General features: G+C 39.4%; 2 protein-coding genes and 1 long non-coding RNA gene across 3 annotated transcripts in view; 1 reads left to right on the top strand and 2 right to left on the bottom strand.

The window, feature by feature from the left end:
• Window positions 1-1,477, bottom strand: part of cspg4ba (chondroitin sulfate proteoglycan 4ba) — a 32,183-nt gene extending 30,706 nt beyond the window's left edge. The window contains exon 1 of the mRNA XM_051951087.1: window positions 1,199-1,477. Within this exon, the coding sequence (XP_051807047.1) occupies window positions 1,199-1,283 (85 nt within the window). The 5' untranslated portion in view covers window positions 1,284-1,477. The remainder of the gene's footprint in view (window positions 1-1,198) is intronic.
• Window positions 1,478-2,354: 877 nt separating this feature from the next.
• si:dkey-193c22.1 (uncharacterized protein LOC567837 homolog) lies at window positions 2,355-8,435 on the bottom strand. Its single transcript, XM_022198120.2, has 9 exons — window positions 8,262-8,435; window positions 6,408-6,460; window positions 6,171-6,320; window positions 5,942-6,062; window positions 5,595-5,807; window positions 5,333-5,416; window positions 4,907-5,048; window positions 3,230-3,392; window positions 2,355-3,125 (listed from the first exon to the last, which is right to left on the bottom strand). Coding segments are annotated over exons 2-9 (1,110 nt in total). The 5' UTR covers window positions 6,410-6,460; window positions 8,262-8,435; the 3' UTR covers window positions 2,355-2,890.
• Window positions 8,436-9,613: 1,178 nt separating this feature from the next.
• LOC127534903 (uncharacterized) overlaps window positions 9,614-21,227 on the top strand; it is a 36,023-nt gene continuing 24,409 nt past the window's right edge. Inside the window, exons 1-2 of the long non-coding RNA XR_007943452.1 lie at window positions 9,614-9,769; window positions 16,495-16,596. This is a non-coding gene — a long non-coding RNA (uncharacterized LOC127534903). The remainder of the gene's footprint in view (window positions 9,770-16,494; window positions 16,597-21,227) is intronic.

Raw genomic sequence — 21,227 nt, 5'->3', positions numbered from 1 at the left:
ACGTGACCGAAGTGTTTCTTCTGTAATCTACATGTCTGCAGGGCTGCTTTCTGTGCATTACAGACATTTTTTCTTTTTTTTGTGAGATGTCACACACCGTTTCTTTAGCAAGTGACAAGACCTTTTAACAAGCATCCACATACAGTTAATTTGAGGGGCAAAAACCAGAGCTTGTCACTGCCTGTGTGCGCACTACCCAGTTTCTACAACAAATCAGACTCTGAATTGCCTCTTTGGCTTCTTTTTGTTGACCGTCGTGCCACTCCGATGCACTGTCAGAGCCCGGGATGTCTTCGGAAAAGTCTTGTTTTGTTACACGAGTGGGGGGAGGGAGGGAGGGGGAAGACATCCAGAAATGCAATGAAGTAAAGAAAATATCTATCGTAAGGATATGGTGAGTCACTGTGGAATATTTCCTGATTATCCCTTGAAGGGTGCTGGCAGAATGAAGGCTGAATTTAGAGGACACATGTCAGGGATCAAATCAACCACACAGGCTGTGAGGAACACACACATTGATGTAAATAATATACATATATGCCATGAAAGAAAAAAAGAGAGAAAAACAGGTTTCCCCCTTGGGTCTCTCGACACAACTGTCCATCCATTTGTACTCATTTGAGTGTGCTATTGTCACAGTCAGATAGTTCTTCCAGTGCAGTGAGCATCACAGTCCCATTTCTGCTGCCTCTGATAAGGTGAGTGTGTATCCATGCATGCACAGATAGGCGAACCTCAACCGCAAATCAGTTCTATGAGAGGAATATTGAAATTATCAGCTCATTTAATATTAAAAGCAACAGGGAGTCGTGATGGAACAGAAAAAGGACTGAATCGTGACAGTGCAACCTGTCCTCATTCACATCTTTTTAATTCTGCTAAGTGAGGTCACTATCATCAGTGCTGCAGGTCAAGAAAAACATTTCACAAATCCTTTGTAAAGTGACACTAAGCCTGCTTTTGGAGATGTTACAGAAATAGTGCTGCAGCCTAAAACAGCCTGTAGAAAACGGAGCTAAATGATATTTTGTTACAACAAATCAGAAGCAAGTCTTTAAAGGGAAACTACAAAAAACAGTCCAACTTAACCACTATAAAGATATGATTCCAGCAATTAAACGCAGCCTTAATAAGTTCATTCTTTGCTATTTTTACATTTTTTCTACATTAACAGTCCAAACAAAGTTGCATTTCTCACCCCCAGACGCCACTTGCACCAGGAGCGACCACCAAAGCAGACCTCGGAGCAACAACTTCTTGGTGCTTTTCGCAGCAGAGTCCATCTTTTCTGGTCTCGGTGGAAACTCAAACGTTCACCGTCTGTCCGGTTACATATTTACACACTCGGTTTCCGCCTCTTCACGGGTCGGTAACGCTTTAAAACACGCAGCTCGTCGGTCCAACCGCGACAAACACGCAGAGAGTGAATGTGGAGGTTCACACACAGCAGCGCACCCGCAACTATAACTCCGCCTCGTGCGTGTGAGGCGGGAGCGCGCATATGAAGACCCAGCATTTCAAAATAAAAGCAAGAAGAAGAAGAAGAAGAAGAAGAAGAACTGCAGGTTTTATTCATCCAATCACCATGTCTTCTTTCAGACTACTAATAAATAAATCATCCAAAATACACATTTAGGTGCCACTATCAAAATATGTTTTGTTTATGCTGTGAGCCAGAAATCTGTACTTCTTAGTTTTTCTTGTCTATATTGTGAAGGTTTTTACAGAGGAGTTTCTTCATGTTCAACTTTACTGTAATTGTAGAGTACTTAGATAAATAAATACAGTGGTGCATCTAATCAAAAGTGCAAAAGAAGCAGTAAAAGTGCAAGGTATATAGTAACAGAATGAACAGTTTTATGAGCACAATAACAATATAAATAGAAAAAGCTGCAAGTAATATACATATGTGCTTGTTAAATGACAATATAAACAGTGTGGTGTATATATAACATGACTATCATTACGTGACAAAAATGGTTTTATTTTTGGTGTTGACATTATTTTCTGATTTATTTAGTGATACAAAGATATATTTAATATGTCTTTACATATGTAAAAACTTTACACAATGTTCTGATTTGTCTTTTGGAAATTATTGCAAATTGGGGCATTTTTACAAAATTAATACAAATAATAACAGTCTTTTTGTAAGTAATCAACTGGGAAAGTTTAATGGAAATATCTATTAGTTAAATTTGTACTCCATCAGCTGTCATGTCAATGAGGTTTTTGTAGACTGTTTTCATATTAGTGCCCGATTACTGCTGTTTGGAACTTTGATTTGTGTGTCTGAAAGATGTGATGGCACTTTATAGAGACTGAAGGCACAAAACAGGCTTCAGACTTGATGATTTCCTTCAATTAAGTTTAATAGAGTACACCAGTAATTGGTTATCAATAAATGTTTTGTTTTCAAAACTCAAGGTTCTAATAAATAATTTCATATTCAATATTCATAAAACAAAGTTTGCCTGAAATCAGCGGTGCAGATTTGGTAACTGGACTTTCATGTTAATACTGTGTATTATTATCAAATTTATCTCAAATTTCATTTCACATTTACATTGTTTATCAGTGCTATTTGAATAACATCTCTCCAAAACATTACTATAATGTTGTCCACATTTCAAACTACTAAGAAAAGTCTTTTCAGACCATAAATAAAAATGAATCCACCTGTAAATTTCACTTACAATCACACAACTGTTAAAAGTACTACACCATTATTATGGAATCACAACTGAAATGAATTAAGTTAAATTCAAGGTTAAACATGACTCGCTTCATTGTGTTAGAGCAGATACTGTAAACAAAGTAGAATTGAGTCAAAGTATGGCACCGTCAGTAAATATTGGTGGTATGTGGATATTGTGCTGTTTTTGGGACCTCAGCAGGTTCCCAGAAGCTTTGTGAACTCCTGTTTGATGCAGCTGTAGATCACGTGGTAGAATCGCCTGTTGGACGCCATGAGGTCGGTGACCATCTCTGTGTGGTCGACTCTAGGTAGCAGGTAGAGCGACGCCTTCACAGACAGCGAGGTGAGCAGGTCAGAGAACTTAGTGGAAGATTCAACAGGAACGATAACGTCATTGGTCCCGTGGAGCAAAGCGAACTGAGGCACTCTGGACAGAAAAGAAAACAGTCAGTGGTCGCATTTCAAAATAAAAGCAGATTTCATGAATATCACTGATATCAAAGCTTGATGTTTCTGGTGTTTTTCTCTTACTTGTTGAGTTTGTCCTGGCTGAGCTTCTTCAGTAAGTGTGTCGGTGAGTAGTATGGAAAGTTTTCCACTCCATTCATGGCTTTGTGCATCGTTGAGACGTATTCGATTGCTCGTTTCTGCTCATGTTCATAGTGGTCCATGATGTTGTAGACGCCGCTCAGACCTGTCCAGGAAAAAAAATACATGACCTAACTTGTAAGGCAGGATTAAAGGAAGGAGACAGATGGTCAAGATCCCCCCTTTTTGGCAAATATATTTAAGGAACTGACTTCAAAAAATGCTTTTATCAGAAACTGTTGGAGTTGGCAAGTACTCTAAGAGGAGAGTTCTGCCTTCAGGTAGTAAAATTTACAATAATCTCGGGGCCAGAAATCATTTTTGTGACCTGTTGGAATGATGGCATTTGATCATGGTCACCAAAGCCACCAACTATAGATCTGGTCCCAGAAAAGCTACAGCTGCATGGAAAACCACAAATACCCAAAATTATAAACCCCAAATAGCTTTTTGCTGCGTTGAAATACAGAAAAAAAAATCATCAGAAATAAACAGAAGCTTACAGTAATGTCTGAACGCAAGAAAGAGGGTCTTAAGGCCACACATTTATGGTTAGTGTCTACAGGTATTAAACAACCAACACTTCTGGCTGACATGTTCAAAGCCTTTGATAAGGTGGATCATACCCAGCTGCTGCAACATCTAACCTACTCGGACTTGGACTACAGTAACATGACTGTAGGAAGCACTTATAGCCTTTGATCAAAGTTATATCTCTGATCCTCCAAAGAGGTGTGGTCTCACTAGAACTCTTTTTCATACATATGATAAAACAAATATTTATGGTGACATGTCAATCGCAATGGAAGCTCATCAAATGGGTAAAAGGGCTGCATTAACGAAGATCCTACTCATTTTGGACTGGACTTTAACCAGCAATGAAGAACCTTTAACCTGGACTCTGACTTCAGAGATGACAGATTGAGCAGGCAGTGAGGAAAGTTTCTACTCCTTTCTCCCCTTTTTAACTGTTGTATCCAGACCTTATCAGCATCTATATTGCTACGGTGCAGATGCTTCTGGAGAACAACGGCGTCCTTTTGTTGTAAGAGGGCAACAAATGGTAGGTGGTTCTGCTGGTTGAAAAAAAGGCCCTCAGGATCAACTCCAGAGGCTGCACCCACCCCCCAAACACACCTCCCACCTCTTCAAAGCAGGAGGGAAATGGTAGCAATTCAGCTTAAATAAGTACACACACGAAATCCACTTTATGACCAGCTCGAGCAGACAACAGAGACCAATCCAAACGGAAGCCATATTACACACATCCAGAGCAGAACAAAGAGGCTGAAAGCAGCAACCCTGACTATAACTATCACACTGTACAATACAGAATTGAAGAGTTGTTTTTGCTCTATGTTCTTCTAAAACACATGTATAGTTACAAGTGTAAATGTTTAAGCATGAGGGTGATTGCATGGGTGTATGTTTATAGACATATGTGCTTTAAATTCTGAAAGATTTGTTTTCTGTCATCATTAATGTCATTTCTGCTCATATTTAGTTGTCAGCTGTTAGCATGAAGGCTAAAAAAAAAGCCTCATGCAACATCCTGAAAGTTATTATTCATCAGCACAAATGTGTTCATACAGGTACTTTGTGATGCGCTGAAGTCCTCACCAATAATTCCTCTTATCGACAGCGTGATGTTTTGCTGCTTGCTGGACTCGATGAAAAGCTCCTCTCGCGCATCAATGAGAAACAACGTGGTCAAAGCACACAAATGTGCACCTGCTGAATGGCCGATTAAAACGATGTTGTCCTATAACAGAAAAAAAAACACAGAGCAGCATGTGAAGTTACATATTGAATGTGAACACACAAATATATAGCGATGCAAAAATGGACCTTCAACAAAAACTAGGAACCAAAGCACCAGTATTAGGTGAGATTAGTGGTTATTCATGAGGTGAGTAGCTGTGGGATTAAAAGACCCATGAAATGGCTTAAAGAGTAAGAAATTTTATATACGTTTTGAGTCTTTGGGGATTTCTAACGTATGGTCTTTCTAGTCGATGAATCCGTGGATTTTTATATATTTCTTACTTTGTCAAAGTTAAATTTCTGTCCATTTTCTTGGGTCCAAACCAAGCAGTCAGCGACATCTTGGACCATCCCTAAAACATTTGTCTGGCAACCACATGAAAACACCAGTCAGTCTAGAAACAGTGTAACATTCATAAACATTTTTTTAATCTATCTGGCTGTAATTTAATGTACAGTTCACTATGTATATGGTGCACATGTTCCATAATTCTAAACAATCTAGGACACCGGGGTTTACTGCGCGTTGTCCTAAAGCTCTTACCTTGGGGTACGTGCAGTAATCAGGACAAATTACAGTAGCATTCAGTTCTTCAGCCATCTGTCTCGCCAGTAAGCAGTAAGTGGATCTTTCTCCGGAGCCCCACGCACCTCCGTAGACGAAAACCACCAGCGGCGCCGACACGTCTTCAGACTTACCCGCATGTGGAGGATGGTACAAGTCAAGCTTGTTGCCTCTGCGGCCAAATGTGATGCCCTTTTAAGTAACAAAACTATGATTATTGACACATTTTGAGCGCTGTGTAGACACTGAGTTAATGGGTGATTTTATTTACTGAAAAATAATAAGGCTGGAACATGCACACAAGCAGATTTTTCACAGCAGCGGACCTTTTCGTAATGCTTACGGTTTTCCTCATTCTTATACCAGGACTTAAACTGAAAGTAAAGCTTCCCATACTGGAGGTACTTGAGGGTTTCCAGCGTAGCTCTGGTCAAACAGTATATCCGCCTGATTCAGAGAACAAACAGAAAAGAGGATTAAAAAACACTCCTTTTAATGAGTTAAAACCGAGACCCAAACTAAACTATGTGGGACAGAAACAAATCCTAAAGGTACCTTGGTTTTAGAGCTTCTATGTACTTCTTATATCCAGGCTTGTTGGGCCAACCGTAGAGCCACTGGGCAGCCAGAGAAATGGAGTACGGGAGGCCGACCAACAGGACGCCCACCACCACAGGAAGGGACACGTGGTATTTTATCCCAGACCTTCAAAAGTGAATAAATGCTATTATATCAGGATGCTATTCTTTTTAAAGCAATGTTCTTGAAAATGTTTTTTTGAGAAGATCTTACATGCTGCAGCTCAGTCTGTCTGTTTGTCTGTCTTCCCTACAAACACTAAAAAACTGAGAATGTAAATAACAGGAAAAAGTAGAATTAGTTTTCAGACATACAACGGTCAAGTGTCAGAAGCACAAACTGTAGCTGCAGTTTTTTAGAAGCACTTCCCAAGACAGTTCTGTAAAGGATATCAAACCGGCTTAATTTATATTCAGCAAGTAATAAGGCGATGGTTTATAGATCTGGAAGTAGCCATTGATAATTAGAAATTTAGGGACCACAGGTTGTCTCACTCCTGCGACACATTTTCAGGCATTTATTTCACCAAGTAACAACTCAAACCAAGCATTCGGTATGTGATATGCTAAAATAATGCTCCTAATTCATCACTTAGTGATTTAACATTTATAATTAGATGACATATAAAAATAAAATAAGATAAATTGTGTTTGAATAGGAAGATAGCCATTACCATACAATTATTGACTTAGCAACATTTAGAATTTGGCTGTTGTCCAGCTGTAGAGTAACTCCAAAACATAAAAGCAACAGTGTTTCGTTATTCTTATTCTAGTTATTTTGCTACTTTAGACAAGAAGAAAACTTCCATACTTGTTTTCGTTTGCCATGACTAGTCTACAAGATGATTCTGTCTGATGCCACATACTTTACCCCCTTATTTAGGGGTTCTTGGATACACAAAGTTGTTTTTTTTAGTCTTTGTTTCCTTAACACAGAGTTTATTGACTTTCACAGCAAAATAAGGCAGGAAGAGAAAAAACACACCAAAAAGAGGTATTTGGTTGCAAAAACAAATGCAAAGTCAGTGTGTGGAAATACTTCAGCTAGAGAAAGGATGACGTTGACCTAAAATATGTAATGGTTTGAAATTGTTGCTACTATACAAGACAATACAACACAAAGCGTGTTTGATTATTTAAATTAGTGCCACAAAGCTCTGTATTATGATTATAAAGCCAGATCTGAATGCTATCACAAGCAAAATATTATTTTGGATGCCTTTGACAGTGTTGCACCATATGCAAAATGTTCTTATTTCAGCTTTTTCCAAATGATTTCTTATTTTCTATGCTGGTGCGCTTCCCTACAACATCACCCCAATTAATATAGGATGATTAATTCTTTCCATGTGAAATTCTTGTATTTCTACATATCTTAACATCTTAGTTTGAGCTTTTCCAGCATTGTGCAGCCCTGTTTATAACCGTTTTATTTTTTGCTAATTATAACTAATCAAAGATAATTAATGACTTGAGTAGACCTGACATTCAAGAGAGTTTTCACAACCTGGCAACCCAAACATTGTTGTAAATAATGTCTCACGACTTGCCTATAGAGAACTGATAAATGCTTTATAAATCATTAATTAAGTAATTAGCCACATTTTCACTTAGAAAGTGGTATCCAGTTTTCTTTGCATGTGTATTAGTCTGCCCTCTAGTGATACTTCGTAAAATAACATCACCAGTAAGGAATTATTTGATAAAAGCTGCATTAATGCCATTTATATTCAATTTCAGGAAAATAAATAAAATCGCATGGCCCTTTGAGAGTTGCTAACTTTACATTACTAGCTGACATTAGCTAGTAGTATGAGCTACTTGTAAAGTGTAACGGTGAGGCTGCTTTTAAAAAAGAAAATAGGTTGTTACTTGCTTCTTATAGTGGCTTACTGCACTTGCTTCCAGAGTAAAGCGAGCACGGCTATTTATTAAATTTGAACTAGCCATATAAGCAGAATAACTAGTCGGGTTATCAGCGTTTTGTTGCTCAAGCTAGCTTACAATTTGCTTCGGGAAAACAATGCAAAGGTCAAGAAAGCACAGGAAGCGGAAGTAAACATACCGAGAAACAGTCATATGTAGCGGTTCATGTCGAACCTGTGTCCCGGGTTAGTTTATCCCGTTAATAAGCAGCATAGCGTCGCAGGAATGGATGCTTTGCAGCACCTGAACGGACACCTGCCGTCCTCCAACAGCCCGTGTGTCGGCCTGACGTGAACAAAGATCCGCGAAGCTCACCGAGAGAGACACCGCCCTCCATTTCCGGTTTGGTAACAAGAACTAAAGATGAAACGTTATAGACTATGGAAAGAGCAGAGATGTTGTTTTTAAAAATATATTATTATTATTTTAACATCTACCTATAAGGCACTTTGAATAGCCTCTGGGTGCTATATAAATAAACTTGCTTTCTTGTTAAAATGAATTCTTTCTGTGTTCCATCTTATTATGACAAATTATGCCTTGGAAATATGATAATACAAGACAAGATAAGATAAGATAAGATAAGATAAGATAAAATAAGAAAAGAAAAGATATAGCAGAACTTTTTATCCTTTAAGTAAATTATTTTGGTTGATATTAGTCAGAAAATCAAATTACATAATAAGTAGAAATGGAATAAGAAATAAGCATGTTACATAACTAAAAAATATGAGTAATTAATAATAATTAATACAATTAGATGAGAAAAGTAGTAGTGGAAATTTTTCTGAGCTAGTAATTATATATTACAAATGACAAGGAAACATTCTATATGAAATTGAAATATTACACATGAAAATGAAACATAGCACATATAAAATGACACACTGCAAATTGCGTGGATCTGTAAAATAGAATAATCCATTAAATATCAGCCTGAAAAAGACTAAAGGACTTTATCACTGTAATGATTATAGAAGTCGTGTCCTGTATGTATTTATGGGTAGCAGCATTGTAACTATCCTTCTGTGAAACTGAAAACATTTGATTTGGCATGACAGAAATACATCGTGTGTGAGACTGGATCAAACTTTTACAAATCGGAAAATAATCAACGATATAACCATATAATAATATTTTTGAAGATTTTAACACATGACAGGATTCATAGATGAACAGATTCTAAAGTATATGTTTACTTTTCATAAATTAATCATATTTTTTAAATTTTTAAATTTTAAAACAAAAACAAGGTGCTATTCATAAAACATCAAGGCCGTCCCCGACTGGGAAATAACATTAATGTGTATGTTGTGAGTGACTGTAAAAGCTGAAAAGAACAGAACATAATTTAAAGATTGTTTTCACTCTTTATTTACTTTTTTGGCTCCTTTTGGAGGTGATCACGTAAGTGATGCTGCAGAAAGGGAGGATTTCTATCTTGTATTTGTAAAAATCTCTGCTCCGATACACCGGAAATACATCCTAAACTACGATGCTGCATTCATTAAAACTCGAAATATCAACTGGGGAAAAATCAAAGAAAACGCCAACAGAAGTCGGCACTCGATAACTATGATAAGGTTTCTCAACTCGGCCGTCGTCTTTTTACATCATTCCACAAAACAGCAGCCTGCAGAGTAAACTGTAAGCAAATACGACTTCTATACTCTTAATGAGCTTAATGTCAAAACGTCTAAAACGTGTGATAACGTAGCATATTAAGTGAACTATGTCTGTTGACATGCATTTGCCTCTCGTAGAAAAGCGCCAAAGCAAACTTGGAGGCAGCAAAGTTTTTGTTTGTTTGTTTGTTTGTTTTATTCATTTATTTATTTTTTACCATTTTCTACTTAGAACGCGCAGTTTGACGAAAATAACGTCATTTTAAGGCCCATTCCTGAGGCACGTGAATGCAGCACTGGTGCATCTGGTATTTGGTTTCATTTAAATTTATTTCCATGATATTTATCTTGGCAAATTTTACATACACTCCATGCAAATTACTAACACAACTGAAATGTGTGAGATTTTACATGAATGATGCTTGGAAGCCTGGAGAAGCTGGTAAGAAGCTCTTTACTTGGTCAAATCCTTGCAGTTAATGAAGATCTCAGTTTGGGGGAACCCTATCAAATTAAATCGGATAATAAATTACATTATACCTAATTTACTGAGGGCTTCTTTCTTGCTTGCTTTTATGCTTTCTTGCTTCCTTTTATTTAAAACAACAACAACAAAGTAAGCCAGTAGTGTTTAGCATAAGATTCTTCATGTTTTTAATATTCTTGTCTTCCTTCTTTGGGGTCCTCTAAGTAACCACATCATGCAGTAGAACCTTGACAGCTCTAATCCTTGGCTTTCTCCCCTCCAGACACATTGGCAGTCAATTATTAACTCCTGCAACTTTTTGCTTCACCATTGACTCCAACACTACATTATCTTGGGATTTTCCTTGTAATGTGGGTCAGTGGAAAGTTGTTAATCCCAATGCAGAGCCTATGCATCGTTCAGCTGTTTCAGGTCGACACATGGCAGATTTTTACATTTTCAAGATTCAAGAGATTTTACTTAATCACATGCTCTTAGAGTACATGCAGTAAAACATAAAGTGGCTGCTCATGAAGCAGTGCAATAATAATATGACATTATGAACAAATACACATTCTTAAAAACAGTAGGGAAAATAGAATAAAGTCATAATGTCAGAAATCAGTTTTTGAAAATGAAAATGTGAAAAAAAAAAAATTTTAAATGGTGTCTTCTCTGAAAACTGTTTTGCCCTTTTCAACTAAAAAAGGTATATTTATTTATTCTTTAAAATGCTAAATGACGGTTTGCATGATTCTCATTAACTGTTACATGAGAATCACCAAAAACTGTAACTTTTCTTTAAAAACACAGACATAAGACTTTTGTGACCTACTTTTGGCGTAACTCTTTTTGTTAAACTCTTTGTTCGTTTCACAAATGCCTTCTGGAAAATCTCCAAAGGGCACAGAAGGGCCCCAAAGGCCAACTTGTGACTTCAACTTTTATTGGAAGTCAGTTGAACTTAAAGGGCGATGGATAATTATTTAGGAGCTTTTGCTGCAAGTAATCCTTAATTCATCAGAATAACTACTCTAATGTGTACAATGGTAATCATGGTAACAGAGTGGCTTCTCCAAACCAGCCTGCCGCTGCCCACGAATAATGTGAGTACATAAAATAGTAGCATTGACAGCACATCTCCAGCAGAGGGAGGAAGAATTCTTCCATTTGTATCTTGAATTGTAGTTTTGATGATTTTTGAATGCCCTGCAGCCACTCTATATCTACACTATTATGGCAGATTAAACCTTGTATGGGTCAAGAAATGTGTTCAAATTTGGAGAGAAAATTGTTGAAGTTGGCTTCAAGTACCACTGAAGACATCACAACATACTTCAGTATCATTTATTTAGATATCTGTAATGTTTATTTCATGACTTGAGGTAAAACCAGTGGAAAAATCATTAAACATAAGTGTAAAATATTATTTTGTACAATGTTCTGCACTGATGTAAAGCCAAGCTGATATGTCTGCTGTGTGCAAAAACATGCGATCTTTAATAAGTGTCAATTAGGTTTAGCTCAGCTGTATAATTAGCTCCACTAATATATTCAATTATTACCCCTCTTTATGTCCACTAAGCAAATCTAAAGCATTCTGTGTGAATTCACAAAGAGCAAAGGGTTTTATTGGCCCCAGCCATGGAAAACCTTGGGTTCAGCACTGCCAGTTCATGGAAAGCAGAGCAGCGTATGAGTGCTGACCAGCTCGTGGGTTATTGTTGTGTTTGGCCCCACGGATCGGAGCCTCCAGCCCTGAGTGGGTGTGCGGTCGTTCCCTCATGTGCCGCGATGTGGGGAGCCCCAGGTGCTTTTTCTGAAGCCACAGTGGAAATGGAGCCATCGAGTGAAAGTCAGGCATTCATCGGCCGGTAACGAGCACAGTCAGCCTATTTTAAAGGCTGCGGTTGAAAAATTCACAGCATTTTCCCGTTCCCGTTAAACAATTATAATGTCCTTAAGGGAAACAGTTCATGCACGGTGGTATTAAGATAATACCGTTTGACGCGCACAAACCCTCAATTCTGTGTGGAAGAAAATGGATTCTTTGTAGCCATTTCATTTCATTGTGAATCTGTATGAATCTGTAGATTGTAAAACGACTACGGTCAGCACCTGTCAGCCTGAAATAGAAGGGAAACATGCACATGCAATGACAAGATGTCAGAGTCATCATTTTTTGCTCTCTGAGTCTTTTCAGATTAAATCAACTCAGTGATTCCCTTTTTGCTGCAGGGAAGCGTATTGAACATCACACTGCATGTCCTTCAACGGGAAAACCCAACCTCAGGCCCTCGTGGCAGCAAACAACTGTCTGACTGACGTGTCCCGGAGCAAGATGCTGATGCAGTGATGCTGCACTGTGGAACAGCAGCAATCTGCTCCTTTTCATTCAGATAAAATCAGAAGTTCAGATTCTGGCATGAAAACCAGTCAAGCTGTCTCAAAACATTTCCATCGGTGTGGATATTCCATTTTATGGAACAAACAACAGCAAATTTAGATTTTTTTGCATTCTTACTGTCACAGGTTGGATAAGAACTCGGCAGGGAAACACCTTTTTCCTGCTAGATTTCTCCTAAATGATGACAAAGATGTGCTGTTTCCACATGACTGAGATACACTTGCATCACCGAAAGTTGTAATCATGATGTGATCACAGATTTCTTTCAAGCTTTCATGTCTATATTAGTGTTTCCATCCTGAGGCTTCCTGACTAAATGCTTTCAAATGCTCTGCTTCAGAATTTCACCGTACAGTATCTTCTGCTCCTACCTACAGTTGAAATGCTTCGTAGTGTGGTGTAAGAAAAAAACCTCAAGATTGTCAAGAAAATATTTGTCCCTGTACAAGTACAAGGTGTGAGTGGCTCATTCTATCGCCCAGTGAGTCAGAGGAGTTGGTGCACAGAGCTAACTTGAAAGGCTGGTGGTACTGGTTGTGCCTTTGAAAGTAGATCGTTCTGTCCCTTTTTACACATTCAGCCCTGGGACAATTGTGCTCAGGAAGTCTTTTCAAAACTTGCGATCAAAAATCTAAAAATAAATAATACAATCCCATAGAAATCACGACAAAACAAAGACACGTGGAATTAGATTTATCTGTTTTCATTTGAACCATTTTCACGTTTTAGTGTGAAATTCTCTCTAGATGTTATGTGCGTAATCTTCTGTTGAGTCACTGTGGGTGTTTCAGGTTCGACAGAAGCTCGCTACTTTATGTATACACAGTCCTTGTAGGAAAAAAAAGAGAGAAAAGAAAACAGAGGGAGTGTCAACAGGATTGTCAAGAAATGAGTCATAACTCACCACACTGCAGAAATATGTAAATACGTGAATTATACAGAAGGCACCTATAATTTCAGATTTCTTATATTTTTTACAAACTACAGCTACTGTCGGTTGTAGATGCTTGCATGCTAGTGAAGTCATTAAAAACTCTTGTGATTTACACCGATCGGTCACAACATCAAAATCACTCACAGGTAATTTTGGTGTCACTGGTTATGTCACCTCAGTGCAAACCTCTGCTGGGGAATCTTGAGTCCTGGCATTCATGTGAACGTTACGTTGTCACCCAGCACCCTGTCACACTGCAAGAACTGCTCAGGAATGACTCGAGGAACATGACAAAGAGCTAGAGGACCTCTAAACTCCCCCAGGAAAAAACTGAACCTCGGAGACACCACTTCATGATCCACATGACTCAAAGAATCAGCTGCCAACATGTTGGTGTAAAGACCCAGAGAACATCCAAAGTGGTTCTGTGTTGATACCATGATGGGTCCAGACTGTTTTGACGGCACAAAGTGGGCTTAAACAATTTTAGGAAGGTGGTTTTAATGTTCTGGCTGTTTAGTATATGTAGAGAAGACAGAGAATGAATGTAATTGGTGGGAACCCAAATCGATATCTGACTAAATGTGGCTTTCTTCTTCTATTCCTGAGGATGATGTTTAAAAAATGGCCAGAAAAGTGTTCAGAGCAGTATGATACCATAGTGGAGTTAAACCTTGGCCTTTTGGATACTGAGTTTTTGCCAGAAATGGGTTTTGTGAGAACACATTGATCTTGATATTTAAGCATCGAAATCAAATCGGTTCATCAGTGATTTCCAAGTAAACATTTGTGCCACATTTGTAGAAACTCCCTCAAAGTATTCAGGAGACATTGCAATGAGACATACAAACTGCCCAATATTACAATGCCTCCAGCAACAGATGCATGGCAATGTGCAAATGCATTTGTGCAAAGATCGTTGACACATGCAGTTTGCATTTATGACATCTGCATCATACAAACAAGGTGTTGTTTGTTTGGCTTCTTAAGAATTGCTGCTTGGCAGACTAAACACTGATTGCCTGTGTTTTTGACATGTTTGAACTTGCACAGGTATCTGCTCCTGTGTGTATCTTCGCAGTTAAGCGTGTGTTTGCTGGTGTAATTGTGTACACACTGGCCTGTTTACTTCCCTCCTGTGAACCCCCACTGTGACCCAGTCCCCCGAGCTCCTAACCGATGCATGGCGCTGAGCCAGGACCCAAACATGCTGCTTCTGTGTTTTCTCCTCCACTTTTCCCTTCCGTCCGCTGTGCTGCACGACTCCAGCGCAGCCGGAGTCACACAGGAATTCTGCTCTCGGAGGGCTCTGGACCTCCGGACACAGAGCCATCTTTTCACGGAGATTTCACAAACACACCCGGCCCAGAAAGAACATCCCTTTGACAGGGGGAACCATGGAAATTGGCACTGACCACAAGGCCTAGTTTCTAGGTATCTCAGTGCTCGGAATCACACCCGGAGTCCCACAGACGCCAGCGAAGAGCAGCGAAGACAGAGGTGCTGGCGTTCAGGAGGAGATGCGGTTTTTCAGGGGGCCCTCTGATTGATTGGGGAGGAACAGAGTGGCCATTCTTGTCAGATGCACTGGATGAATGCTAACAAGTCTGTGAGGATGCTCGAGAGTGGATTCTTTAGAGAAAAAAGATGAGCGGAGAGGTTTGGCAAGATAAGGTAGTTGACGGGGAAACTGACGAGGCAAATAAACGATAAGTGTGGAAGTGTGCGTGCGTGCGCTGGTTGATAGAGTTCAGAGGTTCCTCCGTGCAACACTTTGGTCTTTATATAGCTCTATGCAGCTCTATGCAGAGAGCAAGGGGTCCGGTTTCAGTGCGTCATGTCTCTTTCCAGCACTAACTGAGTCAACAGAAGGTAAGAGCTGCCCTCCAAAAGACTCTTGAATATTCGAAACTTGACATGACGGCAGTGGAGCAGTGACATTCGAAGAAAAAACCAATGCAATGATGTCATAGCAGTCCATGAGCTCATATGCAATGCAAGAGAACATCTTTCCATATGCAGAGTGTCCCTGATTTAAATGTTTATCCTGAGTGCGAATAATTTCTTGAGTGGACAAAACATTGATGGAGCCTTTTGGTGGGAAAGCTCAACCTAACACTCCTCATCAGTGTGCGATGCGTTGGTCCACTTGCTCTGAAATCCGCCTCATTTCAGTTCCTGAGAATTCTCACAGTCTTCATAGAAAAACGGCTTTAAATCAAAAGTCAACCTACAGTAGCTGCACATTATAAATAGACGGACGCTGACAGTTCAGCTGTGTGTGTTACATGTCTGAGATCACAGCTGTGCTCAAACTGTTACATGTCTCGCAGCTGCATTACATTGTGTTCTCCTGAGACCTCCGCACATTGAGAAACTGGTGATTCAGCCTCTTCTATGAGGAGCCGCTCTCCGTATTGAGGGGCTGAAGTCCAAGACGTGCAGATCATTGGTGATTTTACTGTAGCTGCACTGGAAATGTATTATCTTGCAGTGTATGAAGAATTATGTAAAACACAAACAGGGTTTGTGGTCATCTCACTTCCATAGAGAGGAACAATTACAAACCTCTAAAGCTCCAAGTCTCCTGTGAGTCAGAGAAATGCAGCACTGTAGGAAAAATGACCTTCAGTTGGTCCAGCAACGTGTCTCACAGCCAAGTTAGCCGAGACTGAGCTGGACACTAGCTTACCAAACCTGAGTGCAAGCGAGACTCCATCTGTCTGCATGTTTTAGTCCAATAAGAGGTTGGTGTGGGTGACCCCACATCTCGCTTCATCATGCTGGGATTGGATTCAGATTCCCCCTTTTTTTTCCAGCATCACCAATGTTTCAGAAGGAATTTTGTGTCTAAAGCTTCACACACACTTACTTTTACAGTAATATGTGTTTTCCAGAGCCTGGTATGTTTTAATTCTGCCCCTTGTGTTTGCTTTTCAGTTCTTTGCGTGCAGTGTCCAGCTAAGATAATTCCTTCCACAACCTGCACCAGTATCAAATACTACAGGACTGGAATAGATAAACATTCTTTCTCAAACTGAGGTAAGCTAATGTATTTTAGACGTGATTTTTTTTCGAACACAGAAATGTCAGAGTATAATTCCAGCATAAATACTGGTTATACTTTCTGCAAAACTATCTCAGCTTGGCCTTCAAACTGCCTCGCACACAATTATTTCAAACTGGACGTGTGTGTGTGTGTGTGTGTGTGTGTGTGTGTGTGTGTGTGTGTGTGTGTGTGTGTGTGTGTGTGTGTGTGTGTGTAGCAACTACATTCCTTACAAGACACCATGGGAACAAAAAGCTCAGGGAAGTGTGCTGTAAGAGCAACTTAAAGACTCAGTCACTGTACTCTTTGATCAGCAAAGTTATGTAAAGGCAGGCTAACGATGTGAGACAGCAGCGATGCTTCATACACTGAGCTTTGCCTCAGGTATGCTGACAATTAGGTGCAAGAAATTTCCCCTCAGAGCAGACAGGAGCCTCACTTTGACTCAGCATTCAATGAACAAATGTTTCACACTAATTGAAGAGATTTAAAGTGCAAACGCATATGAATGTCTGTGGAAATTTTAATGGTAATCCTTGCATGAACAATGAACAGCTTCTTACTTGTGATACTCAAAAGCACAGCACAGAAGCAAAGAAAATGTGGCAGCAACAGCTGGCCAGTCAGTGAGTGAAGAAGCTGTTTCGGAAAGCAGGTAGACAGTGTGAAGTTCAGGTGCAGTTGGATAGAAATGGGCAGAAGGTGTGTAAGTAGGTGTGGAGGTCATGTTGATGTTTGGAGAATGGGAGGGACGTCAAGAGGTAATCCCAATTTCCAGACTACGCTGCACCTGCAGATTTGCAGACATAACAGGTGCATTCTTGAAGTAAGCGAGTGCATTGAGCTGTGCAAATCCACAAATTATTGAGTCCTACAAAGAGCTTCAAGCAGATTTCCTGTGAAATGTGCACTTTCATCACATTTCCTGTGGCTGTGTCTCAAGTGGTAGAGCGGGTTGTCCACTGACTGCAAGGTTGCTGTTTTGATCCCCAGCACCTCTGCATTTTAAAGTGACCTTGGGCAAGATACTGAACCCTAAGTTGCTCCTGATGGACGGCAGACACCTTGCATGGTAGCTCTGTTGCCATCGGTGTGTGAATGTGTGTAGAAAGGCGCTATATTAGTGCAGACAATTTACCATTCGCTGTACCTGGTCCTAAAAATGGAGACAACTTTTATCAGAAAACGATAAACCAAGTATGAGAACAATGGCATAAATTTGTTGTGTCACTGTGGGAAAATGTGCTAAAATAGTAGGGGGTAAAATACCAACTTCTGCATTACCAGACACTGTTTGGGCCAAACTTCCCCATTTGGCCAAAAGTTGCACAGAGGGGAATTCTGACTTGCAAATACTCAAGTTGGACATTACATCAAAAGAAAAACCACGAGGGCCCTAGTGAGCAGGTAATGGAGTAGGTCGCATTAAAGTCTTTTTATTTGACGATTTAACTGAGAGTGAAACACTACAGACTCATCTAAGACAGCATAATATCATATGAGACGGTTTTCTCTTCGAAAAATGGCAAGCAAACTGCGCAAGTATAAGTACACGGGCAAGACTTCTGTAAACGAGACAAGCTCCGACACTGCCGATGTTAGCAATACCGCTAGCATCTCGTCCAGACCCGGGTACCCTGCAGACCCCTCGGACAGCTCAGCTAGCACGATGTCCGACAACAATGAGCAGAGTAATCTGGAGGATTTCAAAATCGAGCTGCTGGCATCTATTAAAACTGAAATGACTGAGCTCTTTCAAAGGGAAGTGACAAAGGTGATTACAAATGAGATCGAAGGGGTTAAATCAGAGCTACAATCAGTTAAGCTAGAGATAGCTAACAATACAGTAGCTCTTCGCTCAGATTTGGATACAGTCAAAACTACAGTGTCGGATGTGGAGCGGGTGCTTTCTGTCCACTCGGACGATATTACGGCGCTGCAAACTAAGGTTCGGAAACTGGAGAAAACTGTGGAGAGTTTGCAGGAGAAAAACGTGGCCATGGAGGAGCACATGCGGAGATCAAATATTCGCATATTGAATGTAGCTGAAGGACCCCCATGCACACCTGCCGCTATGTCCAGACTAAAAATGTTAGCACGCCGCTTAGAGATAGCTGTGCCTTCAGTTGTATCTGACGACCAAACTGGGTTTATTAGGAATCGGTATTCATTCTATAATTTTCGGAGGCTTTTAAATATTATTCACAGTCCCACCCCGCCCGACACACCAGAAGTAGTTCTCTCACTCGATGCAGAGAAAGCTTTTGATCCGGTGGAGTGGGATTACATTTTTTATACCCTTAAAAGATTTGGCTTTGGTGTAACGTTTATATCATGGATTCGTATGCTGTACTCTTCTCCTGTTGCTGCAGTTCGTACAAATAATAATCTTTCACATTTCTTCAAATTAGAACGTGGAACACGACAAGGATGCCCCCTATCCCCCCTATTATTCTCGCTAGTTATAGAGCCCTAGCGGCAGCAATACGTAGTGATCCTACGGTGAAGGGTGTACAAAGAGGTGTTTCTGAACATAAAGTGTCCCTTTATGCTGATGGCACTCTTCTGTGTGTGTCTGAACCGCTTCAGAGCCTGCCAAGATTACTCGGACTTTTGGAGGATTTTGGGAAAATATCAGGTTATAAGGTAAACATGCAGAAGAGCGAACTTATGCCAATAAACTCCACGCCCCAATATGGTATGCTAGGTTCATTCCCATTCAAATTAAGTAAAAATAAATTTAAATACCTAGGGGTATGGATAACAAAAAAGTATAAACACGTGTACAAAACAAATTTTCTCCCACGATTAGACTCTTTAAAACTGGATTTTGAACGTTGGAATACATTACCATTATCACTAGGAGGCCGAATAAATATTATTAAAATGAATGTGTTACCCAAGTTCTTATATCTATTTCAGGCTGTACCTATATTTTTGACAAAAACGTTTTTCATCCTCTTAGATAAGTTGTTATCCTCTTTTATATGGAATGGGAAAACTGCACGTGTCTCTAAAAATATTTTGCAACAACATAGAGAACATGGAGGATTTTCACTTCCCAATTTCCAATATTATTATTGGGCATCCAACATCCGTGCAATGGTTTATTGGCCTCATGCATCGCATAGTAGTAGCTCTAAATGGCTTGAACTTGAAAATATATCATGCAGTTTTGCCTCTCTACACTCCTTACTATGTTCAGAGTTACCTTTGTCTCAACCATTATGCAAATTTTCCACAAACCCAGTTGTTAAGCATTCATTTCAAATTTGGGCACAATTCAGGAGAGGTTTTGGTCTAAATGATATGTCAAGTCGCGCTCCTATTGTAAAAAATCATATGTTTGTTCCTTCGATTATTGATGATTCCTTTACAGTTTGGACAGCACATGGACTTAAATCACTGAAAGACATGTTTGTTGAAGGGTTGTTTGCTTCGTTTCAACAACTGAAAACGAACTTTCAAATTCCTGATTCTCATTTCTTCAGGTATCTTCAGCTACGCAGTTTTGTGTCAACCTCGTTCAACCATTTTCCTGCACAGCCAACTGACTCACTCCTTGAAACCATACTGGACTTGAATGTACATTCAAAAGGACTAATTGGTAAAATTTATGCTGTTATTAACTCCTTCAAAATAGAGTCTCTGACTCGTGTTCGAGGAAAGTGGGAGGAGGAACTTGGGACTGTAATATCTGAGGAAGAATGGCAATCTGTAATAAAAAATATATATTCATCTTCAATCTGCTTAAGACATAGAGTAATCCAATTCAAAGTTGTCCATAGACTGCATTGGTCAAAAGCAAAACTGGCAAAATTTAAACCAGATTTGGATCCAATCTGTGATCGATGTGAAATTGAGAAAGCAACACTATCTCATATGTTCTGGAATTGTTCAAAATTGACACCATTTTGGCAGTCTATATTCAAATTCTTCTCTAATACATTTAGGACCAATATTGAACCAGAGGCCACAACTGCAATTTTTGGAACTGTACCACAATTTGCTAATCTGAACAAAAAGTATAAAAATGTGATTGCCTTCGCTACACTTATTGCTCGAAGGCTCATACTGCTTAAATGGAAAGAGAAATACCCTCCATCCTTCAAACAATGGTTCACTGACCTTTTACATCACTTAACTCTGGAAAAAATAAGATATTCCATAAGAGGTTGTGCTAACACATTTTATTTTATCTGGCAACCTATTTTAGATCAGATTAAAGATGTAGATCCATCACTTATTGTCAATGAATAAAGCTGCAATTATTGTATTTTCTATTTTTCCCTTTTTTTTTTCTTTGTTAAGGTGCAACAGGGTGGGATTGTTCGGGGGCAGGGGGTGGGTGGTGTTTATAAACAAAAAAGGTAACTGTATTGTAACCTTGATATAATGTCTGAGTGAATTTTCAATAAAAATACTTTGGATAAAAAAAAGAAAAACCACAACATTGAATTTGCATCAAATTAGAAGGCACTTTAAATTCTTGATGAGTCTGAAATGGTTGAATATTGTGCAACAATGTGCAAAGCTACACAAACCAATGTTGTTGTTTTTTGTCCATCTAAGCTGCGAGGATCCTTAGTCAAGGGTTTAGTGTTCATTCAATGTGTTTAGAAAC

This window comes from Acanthochromis polyacanthus, chromosome 7, assembly GCF_021347895.1.
Source record: "Acanthochromis polyacanthus isolate Apoly-LR-REF ecotype Palm Island chromosome 7, KAUST_Apoly_ChrSc, whole genome shotgun sequence".
Taxonomy (NCBI): domain Eukaryota; kingdom Metazoa; phylum Chordata; class Actinopteri; family Pomacentridae; genus Acanthochromis; species Acanthochromis polyacanthus.
Note: the sequence above shows the minus strand (reverse complement) of the source record. Positions and strands in the feature narration are given on the sequence as shown.

Bases quoted from the DNA above. Each gene is read 5' to 3' on its own strand.
- si:dkey-193c22.1 (XM_022198120.2), bottom strand. The intron at 5,049-5,332 runs GTAAGAAATATA...TTTCTGTTATAG, and splicing joins AGAAATTTAACTTTGACAAA to GACAACATCGTTTTAATCGG. The intron at 3,126-3,229 runs GTAAGAGAAAAA...TTTTCTGTCCAG, and splicing joins AGCCAGGACAAACTCAACAA to AGTGCCTCAGTTCGCTTTGC.